This window comes from Echeneis naucrates, chromosome 13, assembly GCF_900963305.1.
Source record: "Echeneis naucrates chromosome 13, fEcheNa1.1, whole genome shotgun sequence".
Lineage (NCBI taxonomy): Eukaryota > Metazoa > Chordata > Actinopteri > Carangiformes > Echeneidae > Echeneis > Echeneis naucrates.
The window spans coordinates 10,197,537-10,208,703 of NC_042523.1; the positions used below are offsets into that span (position 1 = coordinate 10,197,537).

Here is an 11,167-nt window from a genome sequence, read left to right on the forward strand (position 1 = left end):
AGCAGATGTCATATCTATGCCTCTCATTTGAGACGATGCCGCCTCCGTCTGCTCCGACGTTACTGAAAAAATTACCCCCAATTAATTTCTACATCCGGGTTGTTCGAGCTCAGCTGTTCATTTATCAAGCTAATATGAGCTAGCCGCCTTGTTGTTTCCGACATTAGTTCCATATAAGAGGAAACACAGACACTTTCGGAGGGAAACTTGACTCCAAGTGCTAAGGTATGTTCACAGTTTGTTTCTATACTGAGAAAGCTCGATATAAGTAGCCACAAGTACAACTTAACCGTTCTTCCTACACGGAAAAGTACCCAAGTTAGCAGTTAGCTAGTTGACAAGCTAACAGCCTGCCGGCCGTAAACAGCTTGTCTGCTTGCACCATTAGCTCGAAAGCTAACGCTCATATTGTCGTTTGGTGTGTCTTACTGTAAAGATGGCCGGTTTACCCGAATAATTTGACATATATCGCGTTAAACGTTATTTAGCAGCACTTGTCGAGAAAAGAGGTTCAGATGTCTGTTTTAACAGGCCAGCTACTTTTTCCCGATACAGAGGTTAGGATTTGTCAGGATTTTTTCAAGTCAAAAGTAGGCTGTGTTGGCTCAGCTTGTAAACAGTTGTACTTCTGTCAACTTCTATTAATTTAAAACACAGTACACCCCCCCGACCTACATCGGCTTTACAAAGAGCTAACTATTTTCTGGTGACAGAGTTGGTCTTGTCGAAATGATGGGACGAACCTGACTTTACGTGACAGGATGGTCATAATGGTTTCCAGTAAACCGAGCGCATCACACTATGGCACTATTTGATTCACCATCATTTCTAAATATTCACTCCAGGTTTTAAGAAAACTTTCGTTTTGTTTTTCAGGTTCTTTACAGTCAATGGCTACAACGCTTGGGCAGGTATAATAACATCACAAAGAAGGGATGTGGATGCAGGACTTCCTGAAAATAACTAACTGCAATTATAAGTTCTTTTCTTGGCAACTCCCTGGAGCAGAGCAACTGTTCACCACATAATCCACCATGTCTCTACAAAAGGAATCAGGGAACCGAGGGAAAGATCGAGAGAGGGGGGCTCGTCCCAAGGTGAGACAAAGTCGCTCAGAGGAAAGACGAGAGGCCGGAATGGGACGGAAAGGAGGAAAGGGGAAGAAAAAAGGCCTTGCCTGCCATGAACCAGCAGCTGAGCGACCAGTCAGTGATGGCTTTGAGTATGGTGAGTTGTTAAGTGACTTCGAGACACGGGACCACTCTTCCTCCTCTCCTCTGAAGGAGAGCTGGAGATGGCAGGGGTTGGAAGTTTCTGCGTCTTTCCTGGGACAAGAACCGGTAACACCCAGGCCAGGACTGGGAGCAGTCAACTCTGTTAGCGAGTTACCTCCACCAAGTGAAGGTGACAGCAGAGGGTCAAGCAGCAGTCGCACTCTCCGGCAAAAAATCCAAGATGCAATGGGGCAGTGTTTCCCAATAAAGACACACAGTGCAGCAACACAACCTCCACAGGCTCTTTCCGCATCAAACGCCTGTGCCTCCTCAAGGCGCAAGATCCATCTCAGTGAGCTGATGTTGGATGACTGCCCTTTCCCTGTAGGATCAGAGCTTGCGCAGAAGTGGTATCTTATAAAGCAACACACAGCCCCTATTACCCAGCCTCCGACACTGGATTCTGCAGTTGTGTGCAGTGCCCCAACATCAGCCATGGCTACTGTGGTGGAAGATGTGGATGACAGGTTGCGAGAGCGACGGCGTATTAGCATTGAACAAGGTGTTGAGCCACCACCCAATGCAGAAATCCACACATTTGAGGTGACAGCTCAAATTAATCCTCTCTACAAGCATGGCCCGAAGCTGGCTCATGGTATGAATGAGTTAAGTGGAGCTGACAGAGCCTCTGCTCATCAGCAACAGCAGCTTCTTCTCCAAAGACAGCAGCAGCACCAGCTGCTACTACAGAGCTGTTTGGACACTCTGGATGAAGTGGTGGCCTCAGCATCAGCCTCTGCATCAGCCACTGTCCACACATGTGATAGTATCTCCGACCCTCTGGTTGACCCAGAGGTTACAGCGACCAGTATGCCTTCCAGAGCCATACTTCCTCAGGCTGAGAGTCACAAATCTCATGATGGCTACCGCATTCACACTCAGATAGATTACATTCACTGTTTAGTTCCAGACCTACTGCAGATTACCAACCTTCCATGTTACTGGGGAGTCATGGACCGTTACGAGGCAGAGACTCTGCTGGAGGGAAAGCCCGAAGGCACCTTTCTTCTGCGTGACTCTGCACAGGAGGACTACCTCTTCTCTGTTAGCTTCCGCCGCTACGGCCGCTCACTACATGCACGCATCGAACAGTGGAACCACAATTTCAGCTTTGATGTGCACGACCCCAGTGTCTTCCACGCTTCCACAGTTACAGGACTGCTGGAGCACTACAAAGACCCGAATTCCTGCATGTTCTTCGAGCCCCTGCTGTCCAATCCCATCCACCGCACACAGCCCTTCAGCCTTCAACACATATGCCGAGCAGTCATAAGCAGCTGCACCACCTATGATGGCATTAACATGCTCCCCATTCCAAATGCTTTGAAAAAGCACCTAAAAGAATACCACTATAAGCAAAGAGTACGTGTACGACGAATGGACACCTGGTGGGAATGAAGAATTGAAAAGACTGACTTAAAGAAACTACTAACATATTTTTAGCCCATGTCTCCTAACTGAACTGAACAATGAGACTTGCCCTTCACTCTTATCAGGCTGTATTAACTTACACTACACTGTACTTATTTATTTTATGCCTGCTGTACATGTCTTAACTGTTGTACTGAACTACACTGATGAGACAATATGTAATCTGACTGATCTTGCACACTCCAAGTTCTTTATGCGAAAATTAAACAAACTTATTTAGATATGTGGTGTTCGGAGACCTGCCCCCATCCATCTGTGTTTTCAACTGTGACTAAGCTTAATTATCTGAGGGTGGGAGTGTCTTTGTGTGAATCAAGATAATTATAATAATGCAGTTGTTCATCAGCCACGTGCTGAGAAGGTGGAACAAACACAGACAATGTTTCCATTTTGTTACTTAGGTATGAAAGTGTAGAACATCTACAGCATTAATCTCTGGTTCCCACACTGAATGAGTTGATGAATATAAGGGTCGAGAGGTAGCTGTATGTGCTACCTGGTCTGACTAGAGTAGATATGCCACACACTGAGGACCTAATTACATTCTCACATTACTTTTCAGCATTGTAGTCTCATTGAAGGGAAACATGCCAAGAGTAAAAATACGCAGTAGTAAATTAGCACCATATTGTCAGATCATACATCATTCAGCTGCTTTATTTTCACCCCTAATCATCATCATTCTAGGTTTCCTCAATGCGGTTAAACTGCACGCAGCTCTTGCCAACAGTCTTCATTAGTTTTGAAGAATAGGATTAAATGTGACCTTCAAAAACATGTGGAGGTTGCAGGGGAAGAGGGTGTATTGCCAGAATAGAACTGATGAAGCCCAGATGTTAATGGGCCACGTTTTGCTGAAGAACTGACTGATGCATACATCAAAATTTATTCCTTCTTCACTCGAAGCATATAATAGTGGTGAAACATCTTCATTCTCTTCCATCTGCTGAGCATGTGTATTGAGGTGTGGCGTCTACACACTAGTCTTTCACTCCAGCAATGAAGTGAAAAAATGACAGTGGTGAATTAGCACCTTTTAACAGGAAAAATGATGGGAGAATTAATGTATTTTTAGGTTGCACATACATAGATGAAAACCTACAAGCTAATGATTGTTGAAAATAAATCAACCTGAAAACCTAAAGGCACAGCGAAGAGGTAAGGATCAAAATGCAATGTATGGACCTAAATCAAAGGGCAAATGTCAGCAAATGGAAGGTAGAATACAATGCATATGATGTACGTCTTGCTCTATGTCGAAAACTTATATATGAAGTCAAATTTCACACTGATTTCTGAATAAATATGAGGATAAATATTTAATTAGTAGGACTGTAAAGGGCAAGAAGGAAGTTTCAGTGTATAAATTAAGTAAAAAAAAAACAAAACAAAACATGTTTTTCCATTTACTGTATTATCTAGGACCTATCCAAAGAAGAAGTACAAAACCTAGGCTACCTATGCTGTAAAATCATTTCCCTGCTGCGAGGGAGCAGCATTTTTTATTAATGAAGCTGCACGAGAAACGACACAGCTGATTGTTGTATGCAGTAAGTAATAATCATGAAAGACAACCACCCCGATGTTAATGGGAAAGCATGGAGAATGGATCCCAGTTCATCTTCTGAAACGCTCTGACGCTACTTTCTCCTTGAGATGGGCCATTTGACATGCTGCATGCAAATCCTTTCTGACAGGTCCTCACCAACTAATGAAGCTGCTCTAATTTAAATAGTAGATCCAAGCCAGCATTGAAATCTGCATTTAAAATGCAAAGTCAAGACCTTTGACATTTGTATACCTAATTAAGCCACCATAAAAACTGAACTGTGACATAAGATTTACTGTGTTGGAAGGCATTTGACCTGTCATCCATCTACAAGGGTAGCCCACACTATGAACTCTACACATGCAATTCCAGTCTCTTGACAGCTCAAGGCCTTTGTCTTGTGTAACCGAGTACAGTGTCATGCTCTGCAATCTAGTGTTCCTGGAAAGTCAGAATAAAAAAAAAGTGTTTTAGGATCAGCGTCTCATTTACATTTTTACAAATTCCACCTTTCCTAACTGGTACTTGTCTTATAAGGCAATGATTTATAATAAAATGTCAGTGTAATACAGGGTGTCAGTGCTCAATCAGTTGATCATGACATGTAAAGCCTATTTTCAGCAAACAAATATAGAGCACAAAATGATTAATAATTTAAAATTTCCTTCGGAAATGAAATAAACTCAACACCCCTACCTTTCTGCTCTATGACATACAACATTATGAGGAAATTACTAAAATTAAGCATTACTAATGCAATATGGAATTAAGATAAGAATGTGTCTTATTAGTCTCAAAGTAGGAAAATTTGGAGTTTAATAGATAATTAATTATTCACACTTTAGCTATTTATTTAGCAAAACCGCATACAGAGATTAATAGCTGTTCATTGAATAGAGTGAATGTAAAATGCTGTTTTACATAAGCACAGCAGGTGGCTGTAAAGAGCTTCAGTATTTTTATTTTTTTTTTACACTGGCTGCTCTCAGGCGTGTTTGCCCTCTGTGTGTGGTACCTTGTAATGGTGGGGTTGAATGCGGCTGCTGCAGCTGGCAGTGCCGTAGCGTTCTTCATGCAGGTATTACAGGTCCTGGGGGGAAAAAGGGATTTTTCTTTGTCTGGATCAACGGGCCCAGAGGGACAGCATGCTCGGGCAAAGCAGAAAGCTGATTGGCTATACGTGCTTAGTGTGTTTGTGCCTCTTTGGACCTCCTTTTTCCCGCTTTACCACCGAGGGTAGAGATTTTCTTTTGAGCCTAATCTCCACTCTTGAGCATCATGGAGGTGGAGAACGAGCTTGGGATGCTCACAACACCTGGGGACTATTACATTCTCAAATAATCTGCCAGTCATGATATTAACAAATACCTCAAAAGGGCTTGACTCGGCACTGACTTGGCTTACTTCTGAAAATGAAAATGTTAGCACTTAGTTTTTAGTTTGTTTTTTTTTTTTGTTTTTTTTTTAATTGGGCTTTGCTTTTGGCTTTGGCATGTAGACCTATGGTTTGTTGACTACCATGCGATGTAGTGTGAATCTAGGCCATTAATTCCGGGTAGAGCCTATTGAATGGATTTAAAGTTCTTGCAAGATGCATGCAGTGAGACATGAGTCTTCTCCACCCAGAGAGGAGAAATACATTTCTTTGACAGAAGAAACACTGCAGCTGGGAGAGAGTTATTTTTGGTCAGTAAATGAATCCAGCTGAATTTCAAACTTGAACATGAATGGTAACATTCTTGCCGATATCAACCCACACTTTTTCAAACAGAGCACTTCTTGTTGAAACTAAATAAACCATTCCTGAGTGATTAAAGTTTCAGTTCTTAAAAGTCTTGGAATTCCCCCTCCAGGAAGTACATTGTCATCTAGTGTCATGCTCACGTTTGATGTTTGCTTCCCTGGAAGCAAGACTTTGACAACACAGTATTTCTTCTCCCTCCTATTTAAAATCTAAACAAACTCCACTTCTCTCAGATATGTAATACCTCACATGAAACCTTTTTCTACAGAAAAACCTCAACATTGTAATTTGAAGCTGCTTGTCTTCTTTGTGTGCAATAGCTTGCTGCCTCTGTTTTCCCCGCCCCTCTGCACTGACAGGTTGTTGATGGAATAATGGAGGTGTTGGGCATGCTACTGCTAAACCAGTGACATGACACAGATTGATGGGATTGCATGATGTGTGACACACAGCAGAAAAGATCGCAGGTCTCCACATTCATTAACCAGGAGCGTGGAAAATAGAAAGGAATATAGAGTGGATGGATAATAATGCTTGATTACATATGAAGCTTTGTAAATTAACATATCCTGTAATTTGACACATGTAGTTATGATATGTATCATGATTTGTTTGTACAAATAAACTGTAATGGTGCTACAGATAACAGATATAATTATAGATAAGCAGTGTTTGCTTTGAGAAGAATGGTTAATTATTAAAAGCCTTCACAGTGACTGCTTAAAGAACCCCGGAATCGTTGGTACATGGAAAGGAAAAAATTATAATTGCACAAATGACAAATTAGACTGTGGAACTCTTGTTCTCTGTGAATAAACGTACTGTGCATGCACCAATGTGTTTCAGTGAAAAAAAAGAAATGTGCAGACCATGCCAGCTAACCCTTGTGTGAGCCATTACTTAAAAAAGGCACCTTTTAGACCCATTGGTGTTTCAATGTAAACATTATCCATCCTTTCAACATTTTGTCACACAGTTGACAAGTTAAATTTGTGGGGAAATATGTTTATGGAGCATGGCATTATCTGGACACTAAGCAAGCCACACAAAGCAAAACATATTCACTCTTTTGCCAGCATGCACACATTCTCTGTGAAAGAATTACCAATGACATGGCATATAAAAACAGCTTTTATAACACACACTAACACACTTTTTTCTTCATTACATTAAATGCATCTTGCTGAGAGTTATATATATATATATATATATATATATATATATATATTTTTTGAGTGACATTATCGCAATATTTTTCATTTTCTATGTATTCGATAGGTACATTTTGTTGACCATATGGTGACAATTTATTATCAGGATAACACCGTCATTGAGTTGATGGACAATTTACACAAAGCTTTAATTACACACTGTGTTTTCAGAAACAATACTATTTGAGGAAACTATTTTTTACATAGCAGACAAATTTGACCTGTCAGTAGGAAATACACAGATGTTAATATTAATATTAACAATATGTCGTTTATACGTAAGCCTGTGAACCAGAATGCACATGGTAATTAAACCTATTATATTCCTCATAATTTTTCCATAACTGGTAAATGTGAATGAAGGATATCATTTATTTGTTGTTTTAAAAGGGATACATGGGTGAAATGCATCCATCCTGAATGGATGGTGCTTTGTCTTGATAACCTAATATATATTATAAAATAGAATAAAAAAAATCACATGAATTTGATACATTTGAGTAAGAATTCCTCGCAGTTCCATCATTCCTCTTTTCATTCTGTAAAAAACTCTTACTATGTACTTACAAAACACTCTTTTGGGATTACTATACATACAACAAATGACTCACAAAAATGTGCACATCAAAAAGATCCAGATAAAGTATTTTAATTATATCCTAAAATAACTGAAAAAGCAAAATGTCGCATTAGCTACACAAGAGGAAGAAATTCCCAAAGTTAGGATGTAACTTCCGGTTGGCCTTTTTTGGGGGTGGCAGGTGGAAGGAGCCTGATGAAGGTGCTGTGCACCCCGGGGTGACGGGGCCGGTCTGTGCCGTGTGGAGAAGCCTTCTCAAAGCGGTGGGTGCTGTGAGACACCCTGCTGGGCTGTTCAGATTTGCCTGTAATTTAGTTTTGTGGTTCATTTTCTGTCAATCATTATCAGACACGTGACGAAGGGACACAAACGGCCGACCGGCTTCACCTGTGCTAACGGTGCTAACGGCGCTAACGGCGCTAACGGCGCTGACACGTCACAGACTCCATCTTCAGGTAAACACACACCGTTCCTGCCATTTAGCGCACAGAAGTAATAGCTGAATTGTTGGGACTCTGAAGATGTGAGGAGATCAACAACAGCCCAGTCTCACATTAAGAGGGTTCTGGGTTCGAACCCCAGACCTTGACCTCCTTTTGTGCGGGTTGACTCTCACAGTTGAAACACAAAATGGTGGTAGGACTCTTAACTTTCCTGCAGGCGCCAGCTTTAAAGGTGGTTTGTTGTGAAATTCCCCATGCTGGGGATGGATGGATGGATGGATGGGTGGATGGATGGATGGGTGGATGGATGGGTGGATGGGTGGATGGATGGGTGGATGGGTGGGTGGATGGGTGGATGGATGGATGGATGGATGGATGGATGGATGGGTGGATGGATGGGTGGATGGGTGGATGGATGGGTGGATGGATGGATGGATGGATGGATGGATGGGTGGATGGATGGATGGATGGATCGTGCCGTCTTTATGCTCTCGTTCTTTAAGAACTGTACAGAATGTGGGATTTGCAGCTGCGTGGTTTGATTTGTTGATCAGCATTATGACTCTAGTTAATGATTGATTGTTGAAGTTCAGCTGCATTTTGGATTGCGCTCACTTTGTCTGGGCTGTGGGTTGTTGTTTGGAATTAGATCTTGATAAAACTGCATTATTCCCGAGCCATGTGTGCCTGCCAGTAAGTTGATCTGACTGCAGTATTTGTATGATTAGCTTTTGTGAGGTTGACTGGTATAATGTAAATTAAGCTGCACTAACTAAATAAGGAAAATCAGCACTGTCCACACAAGACCATCTGTGAAGACTACACATGTCAGAGGAAGCTGCAGTGACATCCACCAGATTTGGTTTACCTATATGCCTATCTTCCTGATGTATCTGCAGACAGAGTCCAGAAGAAGTTTCCTTATGGATAAGTATATCTTATCTGCTTCTTCAGTGGCTGTGGTGGTGTTTGACATAGTTCTGCAAAGCTTGAGGCAAAATTGGTTTTATTCTATTAGACACTTCATCAACATGGGCAACGCATGTTGTGAAATGAGCTAGAAGGACGGTTGGAAGGGAGGATCTAAATATACACTTCCCCCTTTCAAAGCATAAAGTGCTCATACTGGCCTCAAGCACACTACAGCCTAATGACTGATGTGCCTTGCATGTCAAGCTGTTTTTTTCCCCCTCTTCAGTGATTGATGTATTTACGTATCACACATGTCACTTGGTACCAGAGAGAGTATTTTACACCCCTGTGGTCCAGTTAATATATTTCTGAGGTTCACTAAATCAGCCCAAGAGAAAACTGTGCCACATCCCAGCACACCGATCAAACAATGGAAAAGACTCATTTAACTCAGCTGTATGGCTCAGAGAACTGCTATTCTTTATATATATATATATATATATTTTTTAACTACCAAACTTCAGCTTTTTAATATTATTTAGGTTGTCATCTCGAGATCATTGAGAGTTAATTATCACCTCATTTTTAAGATAATAAGAGAATTGGTTTTATTGTGTTAATTTATTTCATAATCTTAAAGTGAGTTTTCTAATTTTGACACAACAAGATAATCAGTTTCCTCTTGTTAATGATCATATATGAGCGATAAGGACTGCCATGCCACCACACATACATGTCTTGGCGACTTGACAAGTGTAGCTGATTTTAGATGAAAAGGTCAGCCAAAGGAGTACTCATAGCTGCAGCAACCAACCCCACACATTTATGCATTGACTTGCTGTTGACTGTAGACTCTTCCCTAACAGTCAGTCATAGTGATCTTGAAGGCTATAATCAGGTGATCGAATGATCAAGACACCCATTTTCAAGTACTCTGTAATTTGCTAAGAAATTGTAATAAATAATCTAGAGACTTTTTTGTTTTCTCAAGCTAGAGATAAACTCATCAACTACCAACAGAATACGTAATTTTCTTTTTTTGAGATGGTGAAATAATTAATAAATGATCTTGGACAAAATTTAACGTAAATGTGGTCAGTCTTATCTTCCATACTACTACTCCATACATAGGCCCAGTTTGGCTTAGGATGAATGACAGCACGATTATAATAATGGCACGGCATCGTCTTCATAGTTTTGTTTGTCTCAACGATGTTTACTAACTACAGCAACACAGGGTTAGTCACCCCAAACAGATTTCTTTTGTACTCTTTGATGACATGAATATGTAGATCAGAGCATGTCTAATTAATTCCATACTCTGGGCATAGCAGGTGTGAAATAGTGACTAATTATGTCTACAGTGAAAACCAGTGGGAATTTGGCATTTTGTCTGAAATCACTCATTCACTGCTGCCTTCATATTCAATACTGAATAGTCCTTTAGTGGGCAGTAATTGCAGATTTCAGTCACTAATTAATCATTATTTTGATTCATCACTGACCAGTCTGCCTGACTGAGTTTTCACATCCATCAAATGTGAAGCTTTAGCCCTGCTTTTGTATTTTAGCAAAATGTAGTGTACATGCATTGAATACTACTTATTTTTTTCCATTGCTGGACTTTTTGTTGAGGTCAAGTAGTGCATAAATGTCATGAAGAAAATGTGAATTGTCACATTAAATTATGCAAAGTAAACATAGAAAGGCCTCCTAGATGTTACAGTGAGCTTATTAAGAAGGCATACACAGTTGAGACTAGGGCTGGAAAAGAATTAAATATCAGTATGTATTGTCATAGAAAATGTTTGAATAATGGTGATATGGTTTTTAAACACATTTCCAGTGTTTTGATTGACATAATTTACAGGATCTGTCACTGACTGACGTTCATTAGAAGGCACTGCCATCACCTCATTGTATTCAGCTGCCACGCTGGTGCGTAATGTCGTCACCACAGGCTGTAGTAAGCTTGGCTCAGCTTTAGCTCCTAAATGTGAACCTCTGACTGAATGAGTTTCCA

At 40.7% G+C, this 11,167-nt stretch overlaps 1 protein-coding gene across 1 annotated transcript; it reads left to right on the top strand.

Annotated features, from left to right (window-relative positions):
* The first annotated feature begins 108 nt into the window (after positions 1-108).
* Positions 109-4,016, top strand: socs9 (suppressor of cytokine signaling 9). The gene is made up of 2 exons (XM_029517491.1): positions 109-225; positions 877-4,016. Exon 2 carries the CDS (start codon positions 1,035-1,037, stop codon positions 2,670-2,672), a length of 1,638 nt encoding a protein of 545 aa, XP_029373351.1. The 5' UTR covers positions 109-225; positions 877-1,034; the 3' UTR covers positions 2,673-4,016.
* The last annotated feature ends 7,151 nt before the right edge of the window (positions 4,017-11,167 follow it).